Below are 20,543 nucleotides of genomic sequence, written 5' to 3' on the forward strand. Positions count from 1 at the left end.
CCCAGATTGGCGGACTCAGGTAGAGACATAGAAAAACACATCTTTTCTTGACTGGCAGAAGGAAACAATGAGACTTTCTCACTGAAACAACTTTTTTAAGTCAGAAAGAATGACAGCCATCACCATACACTGAGCTTCAGAGAGAGCATCACTGTAAATGAGAGAGAAATGCGCCGTGTGGGTGCCTCACGGGGGAAAAGTTCGCTAGGCAGAGACATATGGGCAAAGGAGATCGCAAGGAGCTAAGAGGCAAGATGGCGCCACGTGCTCCTCCCCTCCCCTCCCCTCTCTTCCCTTCCCTTCCTTTCCTTTCCTTTTTCCTTTCCTTTCCCTTTTCCTTTCCTCCTTCCCTCTCTTTCTTCCTTGTATATTCTTGTCTTCTTCGTCAAAAATTAATCGACCATATATGCATGGGCACTGAACAAAAAGTTAACAAAAGCAAAAATAAACAAGTGGGACTATATCAAACTAAAAAGCTTCTGCTCAGCAAAGAACATTGTCAGCAGAATGGAAAGGCATATGGTATGGAAGAATATATCCTTTCCTCCCTCCCTCCCTCCCTCTCTCCCTCTTTCTCTTCCTTTCTGCAAACTTGCCAGAAGGAGTAAAAGAAAAAGTCTCCAGACACTTCGATCAACTTTTCAGAATTTTTACAAATGCTCACAAAAGAGTATTCTCTGAAAAAAAAGAAAAGAAAAGAAGAGAGAGAGAGAGAGAGAGAGAGAGAGAGAGAGAGAGAGAGAGAGAGAGAGAGAAAGAAAGAAAGAAAGAAAGAAAGAAAGAAAGAAAGAAAGAAAGAAAGAAAGAAAGAAAGAAAAGAAAGAAAGAAAGAGGAAGACCAAAAGGATCAGAAAGATGATGGTGAAAGATGAAGATGAAGAAGAAACAATGATGATAAATGAGGTGGTTCCAGGGCAGTTTTTCTCGTTTAAGAGTATTTACCTCCCCATTGCACTACCGATTTTAAAGGGGAAAAAAGTGAAATTTAAGGCCATGCGATTTGTTTTTAAACTGGGCACTGTGTAATGTTTTTCATTTTTGTAGAATTAATAGTGTCTAGTGTGTTTTTAGAGAGCTGGCCCTGTCCTTTGTGGCGTTTTCAGTACCAACTCACCTTGCCTGGCAGAGCATGGAGGTTTCCATTAGCACAGAAATTTAAAGCAGGTTTTATTGGTACCCAGCACAAATTAGAGACAGTGGTCGTATTTTTCCCATCTTCTATTGTCTGCGATTCAGCTTGTACAAAATAATTGTTCTCTGTTAATTGTATGACACTCTGTGATTGCAGATTAATAATAATAAGAAGATGATGAAGATGGAGGAGGAGGAGGAGGAGGAGGAGGAGGAGAAGAAGGGGAGGAGGAGGAAGGAGGAGGAGGAGGAGGAGGAAGAACAACATTGCATCTCTTTTGTTGATATTCTGATTATTTCTAAGTAAATTTAAATGTTTCAATTAAAAGGAGTTAGGAAGAATGATTTCTTCCACATTTAGGTGAAATTAAATCGGCTGTTAAATGGAAGGAAATCTGATACAACAGAACGACACCTTACGGTTAGGTTAGTGGGATAAGAGCTTTGGGAGCAGAGATATAAATCCTGATGGTAGGAATTTAGGCAAATTGTGGGAATTTAGGCAAACTTCTTAATTTTGCTGAGTTTCATTGCCTCCGTAAAAATGAACATAAAAATACCCGAAAGAGCTTTCATTTAGATTAAATGAAATAAATAAAAATACCCGACCTAATATCTTACCTGTACTAAGCATTTTTTCTATCCCCCTTCCATTTTTGCCCCTAGTCTTTCAATTTCTACCTCAAAATGGAGGATCTTGATGCTAAAGTGAGTATGGTAGATCCTAGGAATTTGTAGATTTAACAGATACAATTACAAATGCTAATTTTATGTGACTCTGAAGTCCTCGACACATTCGAATTATAGACTTTTTTCCACATTGCGCATATGAACCATCTGTGCTTCAAGACTAGTTTGAAAAAGGCACATTGCTTAGCAAAGTAAGTAAAACCTTTAGGTAATTAGAAGTTTTTGTGAAAAATCGTCTCCCAAAGAGAGCTATCTTCACTTTGGTTTTATAATTTACGTAGATCCCTGGCTAATGTTAGGCAGTAATGGTACGATATTATTATGAATGATTAATAATAATATTTGCTGGGTGCTCATTCCTTCACAAGCTTTGTATTAAGATCTCACTCAATCTCACTTCTGAGGTTGACACTACTATTATGTCCATTTTCACGGTAAATTGCAGCAGAGATTTCATTTTAGTAGCAGAATCTATTTCAATCATTTTACGAGTGACCTTAATCCTGCCACTACGGCATCATTAAAAGTATGAAGAGTTTACGTAAGTATTTTAGTAATGATTTCCTGCATTGTGCCGGGAAGATGGGGAATTACGTGCTACTGTGGTATGTGCATATTTGGAAATTCACAGAAAGTCTGAGGACATCGCCATGATGAATTTAAAGGGTCCATGAGTCAAGGGATTTATAATTAGCAGGAAACCAAGAATTTAGCAAGGCAAAGCCCCACGGCCTCCTTACCTGCCGCTTGACTTGTTCTGGGTACCATCTCCCCATCATCCTCTGCAAAATAATCTCTGTGGAGAGAAACAAATACTTAATGAGATAACCAGCCCCAAGTGGTCCCTGATCCTTGGGGTGGCAAGATACCTCCATTCCTTTTTCATTTTTTTCTCCATAACTATTCATTAAGCTCTCACTACATATCAGAGACGGTGTTAAATGCTGGAGATACACAGACAAACCCCACGGGAAGGGTTCTGATCCTCAATAAATACACACAGAGGTCATAATTAAAGAAACACTTCCGCAAGTATTGCATTACCATGTGGTAAATGCTACAAAGGAAAAGGCAGAGTATCTGAATGACTAGAGAGATTCAGAGAGACTCAAAGAAAGGGACGTTTAAACTGAGATGAAGGGAATGTCAACAAAGGGAAAAATAGGAACGGAAGAGTGTTCCCTCATCAGGCAAGAGCAAAGACCGGAGAAGGAACTCAGCCTGTAAGAGGAACAGAAAAAGGCAAAGTCGCATCCCGATCACGCATGGCCTTGTGGGATGGCGTAAGGATAGTGAGCTTTATGAGACGGGCAATGGATTTAAAATGAGGAAATGAATGGTAAATGACCAGATTTAGATGTTTAGATCATGCAGGCTGCTGAGTGCGCCTGTGTGGAGGGAACAAGGGTGGCTGGGGAAGGTAAGAGTTTCCGATGGCTGTAACTAAGACGAAAGACGGTGGCGTGGAGAGAAGCAAAAAACCCTCAAGATATGTTTCGGAAGTAGAATGGACATAGAAAACTCGGAAGACGGACAAAGTCTATTAATAGAAATGTTAAAAAACAAACAAACAAACACGATGCAGTAGCAAGAGGTGTATTTATCCATCACCATTCCTGGCACACAAGGGGGAATAAAATCTCAAAATGTATTAACAAATACTTATCGAGGACCTATTCTGTTTTAAGGCAGCACTTTAGCTCCATGAATGTAGCAGTGAGCAAAACAGACAATGATGCCTGCACTCATGGGACTCACAGGAAGGGAAACGTAGCCACCAGGGACAAGTACTATAAAAAATCCAATTCGGGAATGGGGATTGGGGGCGCTGGAGGGACGGGGATGGGGGCTGGGGGGTGGCAACTTTCAGCAGGCGAGGTTTCTCTAAAGAGCACCAAGGGTAGCCATGATGGTGTCTGGGGAAAGAGTCTTCGAAGCAGAGAACACCGAACGCAAAGGCTCTCAGGAGGGAGCATGCCGGAGCGTTTTTGGAACAGAAAGGAAACCGGTGTGGCCGGCCAGAATGAGTGAGTGGTGGGTGGGTAGCAGCGGGCGAAGTCAGGGGAGTAAATGGAAGGCTGGACAGGGGGCAGATTGTGTAAAGCCTTTTGGGACACTGAGGGCATTTAGCCACTTGAGTCTTGTGAGTCAGAAAGGGAGCCGGACTGAGTGATGCGTGTTTTTAAAGGACTAGCTTCTGTTTTGACAACAGGCTGGCTGGGTGGGGCGTGGAGGGCGGAAACAGGGATGAATGTACGGATCCCACAGAGAGATGCTGTCGACATTCAGCTTGTTCCTTAAACCTTGGGTGCTCCCAGTTAGTCGTTTCAAAAACAATCCCGTAGACAGATTTGGAAAGCCAGAAGACATTCACGGGGGAGCAGAGGACAGTCTGGCATTTGCTTAGAAATCGCTGATGTTCTTTCTTCTCTGCCTCAAGGCTGGATCTTGGCATAAATCTTCACTTAATTAAGTCCCGGAGAGGGCACATTGGTCCACGCCCACCATGTGGCAATTCTTTATTATTCCAAAGCAGATCACCAGCTCGTGGGTCTTCCAGGCCCTCTGCCTCTTTCCCCTTCCACTTCTCATTAAAAACTTTCACTGACAGTGGACAGTGGAAGAGATGGGTTCCCCTCTGCTGAGATAAAGTAGGGGCAGGATGTAGAAAGCATCAGCCAGAACAATATCTTGGGAACTCTGTGGGGTTAGAAACGTGTACGTAGCTGTTACTATTCACGCATTGGAGAGAGTGCTTCCTGGTCTTCCCGCAGACCCAGGTGACTGCGCTTGCCATCAGAAGCACGACTGTTCCTCGGGCCAAGTTCAGTCCGTCCGACATCTTTCACCTGGGCAACATAAAGCTGACCCACTTCTCGCTTTTCTCGGAATATGGATGGGTTGACACTGGGCCTGCCTCCACACATGGTGGAATCCCGCAGCCTTTAAACGGGACGGGTGTACGTTCCCAGGCGGCCACCGTTCTGGTCACTCCCTGGCTTTGTGGTCCCAGCTCATACGCTTGTTTAGAATATTTGCCTGATTCCTTATAGGTCTCAGAAGCTGTTACCCTGGTATAGGTCAAGTGCAGACAGAATTTCTTTTCCATTTTAAGACACAGTCTGGAGTAACCTATTGGCTTCAGTACAGAATTCATTAATTTGCGATAACAAGCTACTAACTGACTTATAGGTAAGTCACTTTGACCTCTCTGGGGTTCAGTTTCCTCAAATATTTATATAAAAAAAGTGCATGAATTTCTAAGGTTCCTTGTAATAATTATGCAATGCTATTCTAATAGATGCTTAACTATAAAACCCATTTTAATACTTTCCAAGGATCCAAAGAACTTTCCACACATGATCTCATTCAATCCTCCTTGCTCCAAAGATTCCACATTCTAGATCAGGAGCGGGTTACAACAAGGCCACGTATATTGGCCCCACGAGATATGTCACCTTCTCCACCCCACCCATCCCCACTCCGAGCTAGCTGCCTGCCCGGGGTGAATCGATAACTGGAGGGGTACGGAGGTCACTTTGAATGGGTACTGAGCTAATGGGTTTACTGTAGTCTCAGGAGATTTGTAAAAAAAAAACCCACTTAAACTCTATTAACAGCTCAAGTTCCCTCTTATTGCCAGAGAGTGGGGCTCACTCAGCTGCTCCAAAAGGCTGGTAAGGAATCTGATGCTCCCCCCGGGGAAGGGCTCGTAGTGAAACACAGGGCATATGTCTAGGGGACTGCAGTTTGTGACAACATCTGATAAAGCGCAGAGAGAACTGGAGTGTGCTAGGGACAGACTCCCAGCTCGCCCCACCCCGCACGAAATCACACACACGCAGCAATAACGCACGTTGGTAAATTCTTCTGCATTACCCAAGTCTGGAAACAACTTGTACATCCTTTGTCCTAGTTTCTCGAATCCAAGGGTTTCTAGATTTCTTTTTTTCACACGAGTCCATGAATGACTCACGCTCAGCGGGCGTGTGGTTCGCCAGGGCACACACAGTTCCCCCGCACAGATGCACATGTATGATTTTCCCCCCGGGGTGCTTTTACCTTAAATGTTATTTTCCTGTATAAACTAACTGTACCTCCCCTCAATGAGCCTTATCCTTTTCTCCCGACGTCATCAATCTGTCCATACCGATACCAATTCCACTAAAATTACGTCTATTAGTTTTTACCAAGACACTCTCCTGCTTAATTTGAAGAGCCAAGCATTTCGCTAGCACAACCCACCCACCAGCTGTTCGCCCACTTAGCTTCCGCATGGTATATTACCCACGCTTTTTAAATTTTATTTTATTATTATAGTCAAGAATACGGTACATTGGTACCCATGTTTTCTCGATTTGCTCGTAAGTAGCGACGAAGACACTGGACTCAAACAATGCATCGACATTCAATATTCCATAGTACCAGCTTTTCCTACAGTTTCCCTGGGTGCTCAGGTTGGGAATGATCAGAAAGGGATTGCTCCTCTCAAAGCCATCTGCTGCACGCTGATACTCTGATGCTGTCAAACTGTGCTCTTATCGTTTCTTCCAATAATTTTCACAGTCCATGGCCAGGTGGCGATCACACAACTTTACGATGACCAAGCAGCCTGTGCAACGAGCCTACAAGCAGCAGGAGAAACCCCAGGGCCGATGTCATTCCCCAACTATTTCTAAAGAGCTGCTGTCTGTCCAGGCCCCATTATTTCTTCCTACTCAGTCTCACCTATTAAGGTAATTAACCCTGGACTATCTCTTCCCACATGAGTGTCTAAACTCCCAAAGGGGTGGTTATTGCTCAGGCCCCCTCCCCAGGGCAATCACATACATACACTTGTCCTTATGGGTTGGGGAGTCTAGGAAATCTACAGAAAACAGAGAACGTGGAATCTAGGCCTCGAAGGATTGGTATGAATATATAAGAAAATACGACAAAGGCCCCAAAATAGGAGAATCAAGGGTGTGTTCAAGGGCTTCCATTTTGTGCCCTCCCACCCAAGTAAGCATAGATGACCCCCAGGACCCCTTCCAACTTCCTTTTTAACCGCCCCTTCCAAATCCTCCCCAAACTCTAACCCTCAGGTAACACTATTCAGGGCAGTCAAGGGAGAAGCCATTTCTTGATTTGTACATCCCACCTCAGACACTGGAGCTTTATCTAACCACTTAGAACCCACAAAGATGATTTAAAATAACGTCAGCAAGAAAAGATCAAAACTAACTTGCACTATCACAAAAACGCCTGCAGATACAGATCAGCGGAGAATCTGGAGAAGCGAAAAGCCTGGGTGTTTGGAATGGTAGAAACTAGAAGTCAATATTTTCCTTTTTTATTACTATTTTTATTTAAAAAAAAGGATTAATTCTTATTTTAAAAAAATTAGGGAACATATTTTGACATGATATACATTGCTCTGCTAATAAATACCCTCAATAAAAGATAGGAAAAATACAGGGGATTAGGTTCAGAATGGCGGGGTATGTGTCTGATGTGTGCCATTTACTGGGGTCCTCCCACGACTAGACACTGAACCCAAACACACATTCTGATTCCCATATTCCTAAAGCTCATTTGACATGAGTTCCTAGAATCTGGTTCAAATGAAAGAAACCTTTCGAATGTTCAAAGACCTGTTGTTCAAATTTTTAATTTATATCCACACTCAACCCTTGCAGACACTCAAGAGCCTGAAGGAGAAGAATGGTGGCCTACTTTCTTTAATGTGTGAAGTTTTGGCCCTGATAATTTTGAAATGATAGAGTTTTGCAAATAGCGCCAACTTAGAAACAAAGACCTCACTCTCTGGACTGACTGCCTGTGCATAGCTTTATAGTTCCTCATGAGTTCTTACACCGGAATTTTCCTCAACACTAACCTTGAAGGCCATCATCATTATTCAGACACCCACCCCCAATGCCGCCACTACAATTTAGAGTGCCCGATACTTCCCAGGCATTAACTTACTCAATCCTCACAAAATCCTAAAAAACAGGTACTGTAACCTCAATTTTACTTCAAGAGGTCCAGAAGGATAAGGTTAATTTGCCCAAGATTATACAGCTAGTTGGCCAGTGGGCTCAGAAACTTAAAAACTATATCTTTACTCAATCCTGTCCACCCTATCTGTACCCCCATATTTACTGGGTAAGTGAGTCCCCTTTGTACCTGCCTCGACTCCAGGGAAATGATCCCTGAGAAAGTGAGGTGAAAGGAAGGGTGGGTGGCGCTACTGTGGGAAGGAGGTGAGATTTGGACTCAAATCCTGACACGAATTTGTTTTTCGGGACATTCACTCACCCCCACTGGACATGGCTCACACCAAGTATGTGAGTACTGGTAGAGCAGATGCCATGTGACAAGTGACTAAAATCCTAAAAGGGAAGTGGCAAGTATGACTTCTTATATAGATCCTAGCTTGAAAAGTGAGTCATCCATTATTTTCTCTACCCAAATTCCTCTAAATAGCCATGCCTTCCTTGACCCTCTTCTGTAGTCACACTGGGCATTGTCCCTAACAGACCGAGAGAATAAATTGACAGACAGGAGAGGTGACAGAAGCAGACACAATCACAAAGGAAAAGGCCATTAGTGAATAAGCCCTGAGACTTCTCCTCGGGCCCTTTTTTTCTCTTGCCGGGAAACACACTGAGTCTATCTGTCTCCTGCATTCCAAATATTGCCAGATACACCTCCCCCAATTTGGCACCAGAGCTGCAAAAACGTATATTCAAATGCAAAACAGGGTAGAAGTCACAGATGCAGAGCACAAGACTATCATATAATACATACAGTGAGAGTATAATTTTTTCCTCATCTCAAGACCTATCATTATAAAATTGCAAGCTAGACTGCCTAATTGGCAAGGCCACTCGGGACAGAGCGAGCATCGCTTGTGAGTCTCCCTCGGTGCGCCGACTAACTGTGGGCTGGCTTGGCAGCAGCACAGTAACACCCGCTTTTCTCCGGTACAGCCTGCAATTACTCCCTTCACTCAACAGGGTCTATTCACTGAGATTGACCTTAGCCAAATGGAGCCCTGGGAGGCCGTGTTCTGGAACGCTAAGTCCGCCATGGCCGGCCACAGGGAGCTGCGAGCGTCTCGTGCATCTGCAATAACTTCAGGTTTTATACCCTGCACTAAAACCACTTAATGCTGTAAAAAGGTAACTTGTTTTCCTCACTTGGCCCTGTGAGTTTATCAGGAGTCCAAAGAGCTAATACATTCTCCTCTCCCTGCCCTGAATCAGCCAAGACACTGGTAGCATTCTTTCAAAAGAAATGTTTAAATAATCTGCTTCGGATTCAGTCATATCCCCCTGGGGATGGTACACGGGCTCCCACCCACTTCTAAAATGTCACTGTGCTTTTTCCCTTTTGGCCCCGGCAATGCAGTCTGTAGACCTCCGTTCTCACTAATGACCACGACTCACGGGGCGCTGGGTATGCCGAGGCAGTGGGCTTGGTCACCTCAGAGCCCAAGGCCAAACATCAAGAGCGAGACAATTTTTTTTTTCTGTTTTCGCCTGCCTTTTAAGTCACATGATCTTGTCCTGTTTCCTTGCTTGATGATGTCTGTGTTTCATGATTTTAAAAGAAATACGTGCTTTTTCTCTAGAAATTTTGAAAAGAAAAAAAAAGTGCATGGAGAAAAATAAAAATCATAAAATTAAAGCTACCACCTAACGGCAACATTTATAAAGATTTTTTTATGCATTTACTGTGAGTCGTTCTTCAGGTCATACGCTTGTGTAAATGCTACAAAACGGAAATGACGCCGAACATATAATTTTGTATCTTGATTTTATGTATATCATAGAAGTCAAAGGTTTTGCGGACTCCATTGAGGGGAAGATGAGGAGGCGGACGAGGGCAGGAGGAGCCCCGTCTTAACAACATTACAGACTGTGCCTGAGGTTAGAAAAAAAGGAAAATCTGGCGTCTTCCTTCTCAGTGTGGTTTTACGACATACTAAAACCAAATTTACAGAATCCTAGAGGATAATAAAAACGCCCGAGGGTCACCAAAGGTTGGGGATCGATAAGGCAGGAAGAGGGTCTAAAGCAGAGCTGGGGACGATTCAAGTAGCTGACCCAGGCTCAGCAGGGACGTGAACACAGAGCAGGTGGCCTGGAAGACATGGAGAAGTGGAGGGACCGGGGTAAGTGACGTGTTTCAACCGAACACGCAGGAAGAATGAAGAGATGGGGGACTTGACCTTGCGCTCAGGAAGTACAGTTTTAGAGGGGGGGGGGGTCATGTGGGTGGGGAGTCTGGCGGGCCGCCGAGCTGTAAAGGATGGTCATGCTCGTGACGCGCTGACGTGACCTGTGAGTTCCAGGTGCGACAGTCACGCACCTTCGCGCCTGGTGACCGACCACTCTAGAATGTTGCCACCTTGACAGCGAGACTCACTATCATGCACCCAGAAGTCGAGGTCATAGCAGGCATTCGGTGCATATTTCTTAAACAAGTAAGTACGATTCGAATGTAGAACGGCATTAAACACTAACAACCTCTATGTCCATTCCACGACCTACCAAACGAATATTCGCACGAGCCCGCAAGAAATGTTCTCTGGAAAGCTCTTAACTGCAGATCTGATGAGCGCTAGAAGCAATGTAAAATGCGGAAGATTTAAAGACAAAAGACAGTCCTTATATCCAATAAACTTAGAATATGGAAGATACCAAGTCTACCAGTTAGCTGCATGCTATAACAGAGAAGGTAGAGCGTGCTCTGGCTACAGAAAACACCCAGAACCAGGTTCCAAAAAATACTTCCAAAAGGAGGTAATGCCGAAACTAAGCTCTGAAGGATAAACAGTTAGCCTGGCAAAGGCGGGGCTAGGTGTGTAGGTGGGAATGATGGGCGTATTGAGGCCCACGCACAATAATTTTAGCTCAGGGTGAGTAAGGTGACACCCCGGAGCCAGCTCCCCAGGTCTGCTGTCAATCACGCAGCTCCCAAGGCACAAATAACTTGGAAACCTCAAAGTAATGAACAGAAGAATCTTTCAAAAACCAACTCAGTTCCAAACTTCACATGTCGCCACTTGGTAGACATAAATGTAAATTTCTTCCTGTTATAAAAACGTGAATCGACTTAGTTTTAAAGCAGCGTATAAGGGTGTTGTCCATCATCCTATAACCTAAGACAACAAGTATTTTCTTTTTCTCCCTTTGCAGTAGACATCCTACTCTGTACGCATATTTTTATGTAATTTATTTCCACTTTTACTTTCTTATGTTAAATTTTTCTTTAACATTTTTCTGTTTATTATCATTTCAGGAAACACTTCACAAGGGGAACAGAGGTTAATAGCAGCAGTGAAGCATCTCACCCGAGAGAGGGGCTAAAGTGGAGAATGTCGCCGCAGGTTCTCCTGGGATATCTCAGTACATGCCGCTTCATGTCAGTGTGTGTGTGCCTCTGTTTCCCCTTCTGCAATGTAGGGACTTAGGTCCCGAAAAACATATTTAAATTGAATGAAATATTCTCTATGCTATTATGAGTTATATGAGCCTAAAACCTAAGCAATTTACAGCGTATTTTCAAGAACTAGAAGTATTTGCCATAGTTCTTCTACTTCTGACCATTTATCATTTTTAGAAAATCCTATGAAACATGTTTTATGCTGCTAGATGTTTATCAAGTATTATTTAGAATAAGAATTGGAAACCTAAAGGCCATAATATAGGGGAACGATTAAATAAAGTATTACCCTTCCGCATGACATGCTATTCTACATTTAGAATAATTATATCCTACATTATGAAAATGGTAAATAAACATATTCTTCGATTACGTGAAAAGCTAGAAATCATTCGGTTTTCCTTGTCAATCAGCGTTTTCTGTACGTCAGCAGTTAATGCTTCTTCACACCCCTTCCACCTCGCCCGTGAAACACCAGTGGTCGGTAACCTCCTGTCACAGCTGGCCTTGGAGAAGCCAAGGGAGGAAACACTTTCTGCAGAGTGGAGCAAAGAGAAAAGGGCTGGAAGTCATAAGATAGATGAAGAGAAATTATATTAGAAACTATTAAAGTGCTATGAAATGATGTCGTTATTATTATTATTATTATAAATAGTGTATGACTAATAAAGTGCTTTAGCCATGAGAAAAAAAAGAAAGAAAGTTTGGATCGCGCTCAGTAGACACACACAGAACTCAGAAGACGTTCTGAGACAGAGGAAAACAAGTCCTCGGCGCCTTTAAATGTCTTAAAATGGAATTGGAGAGAGCCACCTTGGGTCATCGTGACATCTCTCTTATTCTGGACTTTCTTCTAATTTTAAACGCTATTTGAATTTTTGCCAGAGACAACGCGTGGAATGTTCTGAGCCCTGGTTGGGATTTTACTTATAAATTAGCATCAGTGTCTATGGTGGCGTCCGAGGGCAGCCACTGAATGAATGGATGGATGCTCACACCGCCACGAGTAAATCGTCCCTGAGTCACCCGAACGGAGAGGTGATGACGGTGGACGTTCAGCTGATTTTTCATTTGAGACAAAACCGACCCCTTCCCAGTCTTCTCGTATTTTCAATCCAGCCTTAGCAGGTTACAAAAGAAAGGGGGGGGGGGTCCTAGTCTAATCTAGGATGCGGGAAATAAGTGGAGGCGAAAGCACCGATTAAGACAAATTCCTCGAGCCGAAGACAAATTCCTGACCTGACTTAAAAGCAGGTCAGAGTGGTGAAGGCAGAGATTTTCCTTCCCCAAATGCAGAAAATTAATTGCTAGAAGTGCCGAATGTTAAACAGGAAATTCAATGTCCAGAGACGTCTCAATAACAGAATTATGAAAAGGAGCATTTCCCTACTAAAAAGTACCATATGCAAACCAGGAGCACGGCTGTGAGCAAAGATATTGGAATCGACCAGATCTTCAAGGTCCAATGCTTACTCAGCCTCTCTCGCCTCAACTGCCACATCTATAAATTGGGGAAAGGGGGGATTCCATCTCTAGTTGTCACTCACTATGCAGTGGTAGATGGGACTCTGCTGACTCACCACGAATTCAAAGGGAAATAAACGTTCTTGCTTCCTCTAGACTAAGACTTAATATGAAGCAGAAAGGAATGCAAATAAGTTATCAATGGGGATCTTTTAAGAGCAATTTAACTGCAGTAAAGGGGTACCTTGTCCTACTGGAAGGCTTCACTAGCTATGTGGGAGAGGAGAAACAAAATAAAAATTTTTTAATTTTGAGACCAATCCACTATTTTTCTTGGATGTTACTTCCCTTCTCCGAACTTTAACAGCAGCAGCAGGCAAATACAATTAATGCTTGTATTAAATCAAATTACAAGTTAATATAAAACAAAACAAAACAGACTAATTTGTCTTTTCCTAATGTTCAATCTTATTAGGTAGCCCTTAAACAGCTCAAGTTCACTTTTTCTTGAGTAAATTGTTCAGGGAAATTGTAGAAGGTTCATATGTGAATCATCTGACATTTATTCAGCTTTCCCATATGCTGGAAACAAGAACATTTCTCCTTAAAGGGGCAAGAGAATCAGTAATGATTTTCCCAGCCTTTAACAGGGTCCTCCAAATAATGGCCCTCCAAATATCTGGGACCTATGAATACGCCACTTTACATGGCAAAAGAGACTTCCAGATGTGATTAAGGACTTTGAGATGGCGAGATTATCCTGGATTATCTGGTGGGCCCAATGTAATCACAAGGGTCCTTGCAAGAGATACAGTGGAGAGGAGGAGGTGTGATGAAGAGCCAGGCTGGAGTTACCTACGATACTCAAATGAAGCGACTATGAGCAGTTTTTGGAATTAGATTTACCTCAGACCTCACGGGGCATGAAGGTTGAGTGGATTGAGTAGGTAAAGGGATTAACATATAAACTAACGAACGCGAGCTTAATAAATGGTAGCTTCACAGTTAACTTTTATTCGTTGACTCCCCCAAGCTGTGTTCCTCCACTGAGCAGCCAACCCATGTGTCTGCCTCAGCCTCTATTAGAATTATAGACAATGAGAAGACAGAAATCCAGCCTCATTCACCGTTTTACCCTCAGCATTCAGCACAGTGCCTGGTCTGTACTGGGCTCTCACATTTTGAACAAATGTTTATAAACTGATCATACTTAGCTGGGAGTTAGGAAGACTCTGAGACATCAGTTATGGTATATGATTACAGGATTTTTCCATGTGTGACCCATTAGGTGGTGAAATAAATTTAGTGAGTCACACCCCCCCCCCTTTTTTTTTTTAAAGAAAAAGAACAGGGTAGGAAAGATGAGAGTACAAAACGCATAGTAAGGTTAAGTACTTTTACTTGAAACTTTGGTTTCGGTTACATATGGGAGTGTACTTGCTTGTAATGCAAATACATTTCTTAGTGTGGGTCGGGGCAACCAGAAAAAATGTGAGCATTCTGACTGTGCCACCTCATCAGCGTTTGGTATTTTCTGTCTTTTTCATTTCAGCCATCTGATATGTAATAGCGGTATGGCGCCGTGGTTCTAATTTGTATTTTTTTGATGACTAGTGACATGGAACACCCTTTCACTGTGTCTCAGCCCTCTGAAAATCCTCTTTGTAACCGCTTTACAAAACTATTTGGCAGTATCTAATAAAGTTGAACATGCATTTCCTATTACCTAGCGAGCCTACTTCTATGTATTTACCCACCAGAAATGTACATCTGTTCACCAAAAGACACGTGCAAGGATGCTCACAGCAACTCCATCGTAACAGCCCCAAAGCGCAAATTGCCCTGCTCATTGGCGGGAGGCTGGATAAATAAACTTGATACATTTACATACTATAGAACTCTATACAAAAGCCAAAATGAACATCTATGCACAACAGTGTGAAAGAATCCCACAAGCATAAGACTGAGCGAGAGAAACCGGTTACAAAAGAGTACACCATGGATAATTCTACTACGTAAAGGTCAAAACCAGGCAAAACTAATCTATGGTGTTAGAAGTTTGGATAACAGTTGTCCTTGAGATCACAAGGGTTTCAGGGGTACTGGTTATGTTCTCTTTCTTGATCTGATTGCCAGTTATATAGGTATACTCTGTGAGATTAATCGAACTATAAACGTATGACTTGTGAGTTTTAGAAATTTTTTTCTCACTTTGTCTGAAGTTATCACACCTAAAGTTTTAAAAAGTTAAGCGTGAAAAGCACAGAGAGCAAGAAGCCCTGATACACTCACTCGCATCCCTGTCAAGCGGTCATCCAACCTTAGCTTGACTAACTCCAGAATAACTCAGGAGTCCTCACCGCCGGGTGGGTCACCTGAGTTCTCCCTTCCACTCAGTCGTAAGGTGCCTCCCCACAGCTTACCTCCTCACCCATTCCAAATCCATCTACTCCCTGTACCACCAACTGCTCTTCAAATATCCTAAGGGAGCTACATTATCCAGCCCTCCGCCCAAGTCTTCACTTTCCCAGGCTACAGAGCCCGGGGCCTTTGGACACCCCTCCAGGGATGGTGTTCAGTCCCCCCGCCCCCATGCCTCTTGAGTGAGCTCCTTTCATCTAGCATCCCTCCAGAGGCCAGAGAAGAGCGAGAGTAGAATCGCCAGTGGCAAATCTAGACAGCTACTCCTTATCAGCACGCCCTGAGCAGCCATTCGCTCTTCCTTTAAAATTCACATCACACAGTTCACTCCTGTTGAACAATCAGCTAAAATCCCCCAGGTCTTTTTCACAAACACCGGCCAGCGCACACACTTCCCTTCCTTGTCGTTTGTCTGTCCACCCTCCCTTATGAGGACTCGGGACACTCTTGGGCCCCACTCCAGTTCCGCAAGGTGAAGTCTTGGAGAGGGGACCATCTGTTATGGAAACACCTCTGAAGCCTCCCCCCCCCCCACCCCCGGCCCTCTGCCCTCCCACTGAACACCAGAAATCAAGTCTTTGTCTCATCCATCATCTCAGAGGCTTCAGCGAGCTCCATTTTAAAGTATATTTGAGGAGAGGGGTAGGATCTAGAGGAAAAGCAATTCCATCTGGCTTCTCCAAAATGCGACCTAAAAGCAGGCCGTGATCGCGGCCTCCAAGGGCGCGCTGGTCTCTTCTTCTCTTTTCCCTCGCCCAAAGTCAGCTCCAACTGGAGCCTCTGGAGATGGGCAGTGCCGGGCTCTGCGCTCAGCCCCTTCGCCTTTGTGCGACCAGGGGGCGGGGGGAGAGGGGAGGTTGAGCAGGAAAACGTGGCAGCGTGACAGGAAACCTGCGATTTCCCAAGGAATCTGAAATCAAAGGTGTCTCGAGAAAGACCCGTGGGAATCCTTCTCGTCTGCAGAGCACGCAGCAGAGGAAGCTTTCTGCAGAAACTCCCACGCAGCCTCACTGGGTATTTTTAACATTGGGAAGAGGTAGGGGTTTCGTTACGCAAGGAAAACGCCAGAACGGAACGCGTGCGGGTGCGGGAGGCCCGCGGGCAGGGGGCTGGGGATTCGGGAGTCGGGGGGCAAAGGAAAAGAACGGCTGTCCAAGACCCCAGTGCTGAGGGCGACCCCCGAAAGGGCGCAGGGCTGGAGGCTGGGGGCGGGCGACCCGGCCCGCAGCACGCAGCAGCTCGCCTACCTCGCCCACGTCCGCTCCATCCTCCCGGCGCGGTCCCTCGGCTCAGGACGCCGCCTGGGAGCCGCGGCGCCTCGCCCACCGGCCGCCAGCGCCCAGGGCAGCGGCCCCTCTACCCGCGGCCCCCTCCTGCCGCGCCAGCGAGCGACCGCAGGGCTCTCTGCTCGCTGCCTTTCCAGAAAACCGATTTGACGTGGCCGAACCTCCAGCTAACGGTGCGACAGGCACAAGGGAGGGACTGGCGGGGAGCTGGACGCGGGGCGCAGCGGCGCCCCGAGCTGTTTCGGGAGCTGGAGCCAGAGGCGGCGCAGGCTGAGACGCGACTGGCTGGCACGAGCGGCTCCGCACCAGCTGAGCTGTCACCGCGAGGAGGCGGGGCTCCGACAGCGTGCTGGGGCTGCGCCGCCCAGGTCACAGCCGCCGGGGCGCACCCGCCCGCCCGCCCTGTCTCCGTGATGTCGGCAGAGGGTACAGAGGGCTTAGGGGACGCAGTGCCAAGCCCCTGACCCACTGAGGGGCTTTGGGAAAAACCAGCCGACTGCGGGGAGAATTTGCAGGGGAGGTCCGCACGCGTGCCCGCATCGCCCCGCCCGCAGGTCATCTCCCCCCCCCCCCGCAACGCCCCCCGCCAGAGCTGGAGTCCAGGAAGGTGTTCGGTGCGATCCTGGCTGAACGCAGATGCCCACGCCAGGTGGTCACAGGACATGATGTTATTTTCCTAGAGGTCTGACGTGTCAATCTCACCATTCATTTGGGGACAGGAAACTTCCTCGGGAAAGGAAGCATCCTAACCAAACCTTGCAGCCTTATGAGCTGCCTCCCTCTCACACACGCCCTGGTTTCACGGCGTTTTGTCTCCTGGGCTTCCATTCCCCAAGCACAGAGGCAGACTGGGCCCACTGGCTGCATGAGGGGGGAGGGTTCCTGCACTTCCCACTGAGGCTCCGTCCGAGTCAGCAGCTGCCAGGACCTACGACTGTTCTAAGAGGACGGAGAACGGTCTTTGCACCCGGCACTGCCTGAGACCCTGTACCATCTACTTACCTAACAAGGGTTAAACAAGTCGGGCATGCTATAATTAAAGTGCTTACCACCCTGAAGCTCCTTTTTTTAGCTCTAAAATAAAACGTTTTTACTAAGTGACATAGTCAGTTATTATTAGCATTACCACTGACCTTTCCATAAATGCAGAAAGCTTTATGGAGCCCACACGTGGCAATGCTGATTTGGTTATATTTGTTCCACAGATGATGGATTTCAGATCCTGAAAGGCTCCAAAGCTCTGCTAAGGCTCTGAAGCAGGTTGCCTTCTGCTCAGTGCGGCCCCAGAGCCCTGTTCTCTGAGGATGAGACCAACAAGGCTTCTCTAGGATGAATTGCCTCTCTCAGGCATCCTAAGAGTTTATCTCAGGAAGGACTGGAGCATGCCTGAGTATCCTGGGAGCAAACTGTCATCCCGCCTCCCACCTCTTGAATTAGTTCTCCTAATTATCAGTACAGAATAGAGTCTGGGAGGGTAGGAGAACATTCAAACCTTTGTGAATTCAGAGGAACCATCCGAAAGGCCCCCAGTCTAGAATCCCCTGACTTTGACATGTAGCTTGTACCTAAGGCCACAGTGCTCTGAGCTTAGACTGTTCCCAGGAAACATTTTTAAACTATTTAAATTGGACCTTCAGGTCTAGTTTGATCTGAGACAAGGCTCATAGGCCACCTGCCTGGAAGAGACTCTCCTGCTGCCTCTGAAACAAAAATAAATAAAATAAAATAAAAATTAAAAGGCAGAGAAAGTTAGATTTGTATCCTCCATCTCCAAGTTGGTGCTATATTTAGTTTGTCTCAAATCAAATTATGGGCTGCTGAGTGTGGAGAGGGCCTCTGTCTATAGCCAGACCTGTACTGCATTCAAGAAACAGTAGCATGAGCTAGATAAAGGGTGGGGTCTCAGAAATGAGGCTAAAAATATGCTCATTGGTTTTTAAAATTACTTTTTCACAAAGTTCATAACACGCTCATTGTGAAACATTTGAAAAATAAAGAATAGTATGTAGAAAGTAAATTACCTGTAATCCCATAAGAGTTTTCGTAGTTACGATTATAGCTTAGATATGTTTATATCTGCCTTTTCATTTATTAAATACTTGCTCCTATTTATTCTAATGATTATATGTTACACGATAACAGTACAATCATAGTTTACTTAATATTATATTACCGTATAATTATCCTCTTTTTAATATTAGACTCTTATAAACAATGCCTTAATGAAGATTCCCTGCCTTCGTCCTTTCATTCTTTTGAATTATTTCCTTCGGATAACTTCTTAAGGCATTTAGGGTAAGGACTTTCTAATTTTATCATCTTACACAACCTCTACGACACTAAGATTTATCATTTTAATATTTTCCTCATTTAATAGATGAAAAATAATTTAATAGTTTTTAGCTATTTAGGTATATACCTATTCTATATAGTATAGAAATAATTTATCTCATTTTACTTTATATTTCTCAGAATATTAACTAGTAAGTTCTTATGTCATATGCTTACTTGCAAAACATCGTCTGTAGTAGCTAGTCATCATGAAATCCTGCTGGGTCGAGGATTATATATTACATATTTTATATTACATATCATATTAGTCATCATTTTGCTGAAATGATGCAGCTTAACGAAGAACTCCCAAATCTCAGTATTGTACAGCGAACATCCACTTACGCTCAAGGATGTGTGGTTCAGGTATGGATTGGTTAGGCATCGGTTCAAGTCTGGTTTATGTATCTCTCATTCTGAGATCCTCACTGAAGAAGCAGTGGCTACCTGGGGAATATTCTCTTCCTGGTAGAGTACAGGAGTGTAAACAAGTTGGCAGAGACTTGCGATGTATCTTGAAACGAATTACTCCATAAACTATAAGGCAATAATAAAGATAACCGCGTCTAACATGTTTGTGCCAGATTCTCTTCTAAAAGCATTGCAAGTACTAGCTCCTTTCATCCTCACAATAACGTAATGAGGTGAGCTTCCTTATCTCTGTTTTGTGGGCGACTTACGTGGGGCACGGCGAGGGGAAGTAAACGGCCTAGGTTCACAAAGCTGCGGTGTGAAACCAGGTTAGCTCCAGCACGTCATCCCTACCCACACGGCATACACACCCCTCCCCTGATTTCGGCCCCCAACATTCGCCGAGACTTAGACGGTAGAGCACTCTGTCTGCAGCTTGTGTCACTTCCCTGATCACTGCGGCGACTCAGCTGACCTGGTTAGTCAGTCAGCAAACGTCTCTTTTGTCCCTCACAGCTCCAGGCCCATCTCTCTAATCTTGGGTTTAAAAAATGTCTTTTCCAGACAAGGAGGAATCGTTCTGCAAAGATAAGAGTGTCTGTGGTAGATTAAAGATGACCACAAATTCTTTCTTTCTTCTCCCACTAAGGGATGGAATCAAAGTGCTCCCCGCCCCACCCCCGCCGCCATCTTTAATCTGGGTTGATCTTCGAGGCTTATTTCACCATAGAACGCAGTGTAAGAGAAGTTCTGGGACTACCAAGGCTAATTCAAAAGGAATCCTTGCGGCTTCCACGCAAGACTCTTGGGGACTTGCCTTTGAAGCCCCTGCAAGAGAATCCCTATGGAGAGGCCCTGAGATGACATCGGAAGAGGGAGGGGGCCAAGCTGAGCCCACCACCCAGCAGTTCCTACCAAGGAGCCAGGCTTCTGAGTGAAGCAGTCTTGGACCTTCCAGATGGACCTGGGCATCAGCGGGACATAATCGAGCAACCCCACGTGGGGCTCTTGGAGTAAATTTGTCCTGCTGAGTCATGCAGGAATTACTGCTCCCCCAAATCATGCTATATAAATAAAATGCTTTGTGTGTGATGGGTGTGTTAAGCTATACATTTTGGAGTAGTTTACTAAGTGAACCAAGTTTGGTATCTGTAAGTGGCGCGTTCCTATAACAAAACCCTAGCAATGACCTTGGGGCCTGGATGCAGCAGGAGCTGGGAAGGCCTCGAGGAGAGAGTTCATGAAAGCTGGAAGGACGCCGAGGGAACTGCTGGCAAGACTGTGAAGAAAGCAATACTGGGGGCCGAAAAGGAAAACGACTCGTGTTATAGTGTGGCAGAGATTTATCAAAACCATTACCCATCGGAACGTGGA

At 44.9% G+C, this 20,543-nt stretch overlaps 1 protein-coding gene across 6 annotated transcripts in view; it reads right to left on the reverse strand.

Annotated features, from left to right (window-relative positions):
- The window catches only part of PDE4DIPP2 (myomegalin), a 152,098-nt gene that overhangs the window by 122,642 nt on the left and 8,913 nt on the right, over positions 1–20,543 (reverse strand). For 5 of the 6 annotated variants that reach the window (XM_036234995.1, XM_036234996.1, XM_036234992.1 and 2 more), the window contains exon 2: positions 2,562–2,617. In XM_036234995.1, the coding sequence (XP_036090888.1) occupies positions 2,562–2,617 (56 nt within the window). Of the gene's footprint in view, positions 1–2,561; positions 2,618–16,388; positions 16,695–20,543 lie in introns of those variants that run through there. The other variant, XM_036235000.1, reaches the window with a different exon arrangement.

This window comes from Rousettus aegyptiacus, unplaced genomic scaffold, assembly GCF_014176215.1.
Source record: "Rousettus aegyptiacus isolate mRouAeg1 unplaced genomic scaffold, mRouAeg1.p scaffold_m13_p_17, whole genome shotgun sequence".
NCBI lineage: Eukaryota > Metazoa > Chordata > Mammalia > Chiroptera > Pteropodidae > Rousettus > Rousettus aegyptiacus.